Source organism: Condylura cristata, unplaced genomic scaffold (assembly GCF_000260355.1).
Source record: "Condylura cristata isolate star-nosed mole 26May11 unplaced genomic scaffold, ConCri1.0 scaffold00033, whole genome shotgun sequence".
NCBI lineage: Eukaryota > Metazoa > Chordata > Mammalia > Eulipotyphla > Talpidae > Condylura > Condylura cristata.
In genome coordinates, this window is record NW_004567134.1 from 16,554,207 (window position 1) to 16,558,481 (window position 4,275).

At 55.8% G+C, this 4,275-nt stretch overlaps 1 protein-coding gene across 1 annotated transcript in view; it reads right to left on the reverse strand.

Annotated features, from left to right (window-relative positions):
• Positions 1-1,159: 1,159 nt before the first annotated feature.
• CPNE9 (copine family member IX) overlaps positions 1,160-4,275 on the reverse strand; it is an 18,161-nt gene continuing 15,045 nt past the window's right edge. The window contains exons 19-22 of the mRNA XM_004692390.2: positions 4,131-4,233; positions 3,402-3,459; positions 3,014-3,087; positions 1,160-1,547 (exon numbers count right to left, since the gene is read on the reverse strand). Of these exons, the coding sequence (XP_004692447.2) occupies positions 1,362-1,547; positions 3,014-3,087; positions 3,402-3,459; positions 4,131-4,233 (421 nt within the window). The 3' untranslated portion in view covers positions 1,160-1,361. The remainder of the gene's footprint in view (positions 1,548-3,013; positions 3,088-3,401; positions 3,460-4,130; positions 4,234-4,275) is intronic.

The window sequence follows — 4,275 nt, forward strand, 5'->3', positions numbered from 1 at the left end:
GGGACGGACTGTGCAGCGGCCCCGCAGGGCTGCTTCCTGCGCCTCCAGTGCCTCGGCCCCCCGGGGCTGCGGGGCCGCCCGAAGCTGTGCGAGCTTCTGTCTCTGGTTTATCTTAACCCAGACCGCGGGTCGCACCCTCCTGCGGCGCTTGCATGGGGCCGAGGCGACTTCCACGCGCCCGGAGGACACTTGCTGATTCAGATCTCGGGCGCCGGACTCCAGCAGATGCATTCGCTGGGATCAGTGGTTTCAGCGCCCCCTGCCTCAGTTTCCTCGTGTGTACAAATGGAGATAAAATAGAGTGGTGACCTCAGGATCGTTGTGAGGATTAAATCCGATGGTGCGTGTAAATCGCCTCGCACAGTGTCTGATATGTGGCGAATACCCAAGGGGCGGGGAATATCTTTATTATCCTCATTTAGAAACGCAGAAAAAATGGATCAGAACAGTTACACAGTCATCTTAGAGCTGACACCGTTTGAAGTCAAGGTTACCTTTGAAAATCTGGTGAAAGTTCCGGCCATTTGTCCTTAGGAGCAAAAAACAAGGTTTCACCTATCATTTCTTTTATCATTTAAAGTGTTTGAAGAGGACCCTCCCGGGTGGCGCAGCAGGTCAAAGCACAGCACTGTGAAGCTGTCCCAGGCCAGGGAGTGACCCACAGGGTGTCTCCCCGCTGCTCCTCTCAAAGGTGTATTTCAGTCAATCCGCCCATTCTGCTCCCCACTCTGTCTCTCACCTCCCTGTCCTCCCCAACACCTCTGGCCTGTACCCCAGTTCTCCTATGCTTAAATAACTCTTTTCTAAAAATAGTGTTTGTGGGGCCCCCTCATGGCACAGTGCTACACTGCGAGCCAGCCACAGCTGCCTCACTGCTAGTTCGATCCCCCACCCCGGAGGTGACCCACATGGAGCAGCAGACCTCTCCTGTCTTCTGCTCCCCACTGTCTCTGGTGAATCTTCTCACTGCCCCTGCACCTCTGGCCTGTACCCCAGAAATCAATAAATCTTTAAAAAAAAAATAGTGCCTGGAGAATGTCTCAAGAAGTGATTAGATGAGTGTGTGTTGGGGTGGGGATGAGTTTCTCTTAGTGGGACCCCAGAGCAGGGCCCCCAGTCTCCCTCCCCAAGTCCACAAGACAGTGGAGTAAAGATCAGCTTTATTATTGCATATGAAGTCAGGCAGGTGGCGGCAGTGGCAGCCCTTCTCTGGGCCAGGGGTGGAGGGCTTGACCAGCCAGCACCATCCCCCAACCTGGCCTCCCAGCGCACCCCAAGGCGCCAGGGGCCTCTGGCCTTCAGCAGCAGCAGCAGCGGGTAGACAGGTGGACAGGCTGCCGGGCGTGGGGTGGCCGAGCTCCTCAGGGCTGCTCCGGAGCTGGGGCTGGGCTGGGGTTGGCAGGGGGTGGGGGCCGAGGCTGAATGTCCCTGGTACGCATATAGGACAGCAGTTGCTCCGGGATCTCGGCCAGCACATCCTTGGCCAGTCGGGCCATGCTCAACACCTGGTTCCCCGACCGGTCCACATAGTCTCGGAACGGGACAAACTAAGACAGGGACAGAAAATCAGGTGTGGGCAGAGCCGGCAGAGGGGCGGGGAGGAGGGCAGTGGGGAGGTTTCCGCTGGGGCTCCTAATATCTCTCCAAATGTCGCACCCTGCAGTTTTCTCATTTACTTTCTCCCCACCTCCTTCCTCCCAGTCCCTCCCGCCTGCTATATATCCTCAACCTACTCCAGTGTGGCCTCACGGTCTACTGACCCTGCCCTTGACAATGTGGCCAGCGCCCCAAGTGGCTGCAACTGCCAGACCTTATCCGGCTTGATTTCTCGTTAACTTTCCATTACCTTCGTCCAGTCTGGACACACCCACTGGCTCCCACCCACCTTCCTCTGATCTAGCTGATCTCTAACGCAGGCCCTGCCCTCTCCTGCCTTTCTTCCCTCTCCTCCCACGCCTTCATGTACGTTCATGGTTTTACAAACCGCTCCCTGAAGATTCCTCTATTCACCTCTGGCCGCTCTGGTACGATACAGGTGCCACAGATCCTGTCATGCGGAACATCTCTATTCCGCGGGCCCAGTCCAGTAAATGGATCTTCACTCACTCACTTGCTCTAGCTAAAAAGCTCGAAGCTGCACGTTCACATTGTCATTTAATCAAATCATCAACTCCTAAGAATTTCTTCTTAAAAATCTTTTGGGGTCCTCCCTGGTGGTGCAGGGGGTTAAAGCACAGCCATACGAAGCTGTCCGCAGCCACTGCAGCAGGAGTTCAATCCCCAGCCCGGGAGTGACCCACGTAGTGCAGCAGACCTCTCCTGACCCGCCCGCTGCTCCCCTCAGCAGTGTGTTTCAGTAGATCTCCCTGCTCTGCTCCCCACTCTCTCTCTGGTGAATCCTCTCTTTGCATCTCTGGCCTGTACCCCAGTTTTTGCATGCATAAATATGTAAAAAAATCTTTTGAACCGGCTTTCAAATTCTTTTAGAAAAACCCCTGAATTTCCATAATAACCAGCAAGGTCTTTGTCCCTCCTTCCTTTCCTCTCCCTGCTACCTCACCACCCTGCCACCCTGCCACCCTGCACCCCTGGCCTCCTGCCTCTGCCACCCCTGGTCCAGTTGTGAGCCTCCGCCTTCGAGAGCTGCTCCTGGCCCCGGGCTCAATGATTGCACCCTGCGTTCTTCCGCTCCGCCCCTTGTCACTTCCTCTTTTCCCTGCCCAGCTCCCCAACTATGCCAGGTCCCCTGCCAGGTGCCCAATGCACACCTGCCACCCCTCTGGGACGCTGCCACTCTAATGAGGTCTCTAGAGGTGGGATTACTACTGGTTGCCTCCCGAGAGGGCGGGGCCTAGGCGACCCCCTGCACTACAGATCCACCTCGACTCATTACAAAGATTAGTTCCATGATTCATTACAAAGATTAGTTCCATGATTCTCAGAGGCTGGGGTGACAGCCGGGCGGGTGGCCGGCTCAGCCTCCCTCCCAGTGCCTCCCCCAGGCCGGGGCTACCTGAACGATGTCCCGCTCGGCATAGCGCCCCCTGGAGGACACGCGCACGTCATCCCCGTCCAACTCTTCCATCGCTGCAGAAAAGACAGCCCTCAGCTGATGGACCTCCCCCACACAACCCAGGCGGCCCATTCCCTCTTAGCTCCCCCGGGGGTCATCATGAGAATGCCCACCATGGCGTGGGCATTGTCATGCCTCCCCTACAGCTCCATTTCCAGGAGCCAGGGAGGGAGTTATGGTATCGGCAGCCTGTTAGGAGGCAAGGTGCTGGGCTGAGGTTTCACACGGGCATCTGGCCAGTCTTTCCTGTGAGGCAAACCGGGGTACCCACTACCTCCCATTTCCCCCCTTTTTGGCCCGGCTCACGGAGACCCACCAGCCTACTCACCCTCAAACATGGCTGGGCCCACACCGACGATAATGATAGACATAGGCAGTGAGGAGGCCTGTGGAGGGAGGGGTGTCAGGGCGAAAGCCACAGCAGGCGACAGCCGGTGGGGGACACCCCGTTGCGTGTGACAGCTGACTTCCTTGCCAAAGACTATCTTTTAAGGGTAACATTAACAACTATAGCCATCGGTCTTGAAAGATATACTGTCCTCCCCTAGAGCAAAGGGTAGTTTTGTTTACTGTACAGGATAGCAGCGTTTTCTTTTACCAGGGTGAAGTGTATAATAAACAGAGGACAGGTGTGCTTACTGCTTATTCTAAAAGGCTTGGGGGAGGGGGGAAACAACATAAAACAAAAAAAAGATTTGGGTCCCCTAAGCACAGGGTTTCTCTCCTGTAATGCAGACAGAAATAGATATATGACACTTGCTAGGAGAAGAACATTGTACAACAGTTCTAGAAAACACTGAAAACACTCTGCTGCGGGTGTCTCTGGTCCTCCTCAGATAATGTTGCAGGGTCTGGGGCTTACACACCTAGGGCATGACTTACTCCAGCTACTACTGACTCTGAGAAGAACAAAGGCGTCTGTCTCTGCTCCAGGCCTCTGTGTCTCCTTGCAGCCAGGAAGCCTGTGAGCTGATTTGTTAACTGGCAAGTGGACTGGGACCACCACCCTTCCCAGCCCGGTCAGCACCCCTCCCTGCTAAGCCCTCCCTGGACTCACGCTGACAATGGCCTCCTTGGTCTGTGTCATGTCCGAGATGACCCCATCTGTGATGATGAGGAGGACGTAGTACTGGGACCCGTCGGGGATCTTGGCCGCTGCCCTGGGGGAAGGGCAGATCAGAATCCAGCTGAAAACACAGACA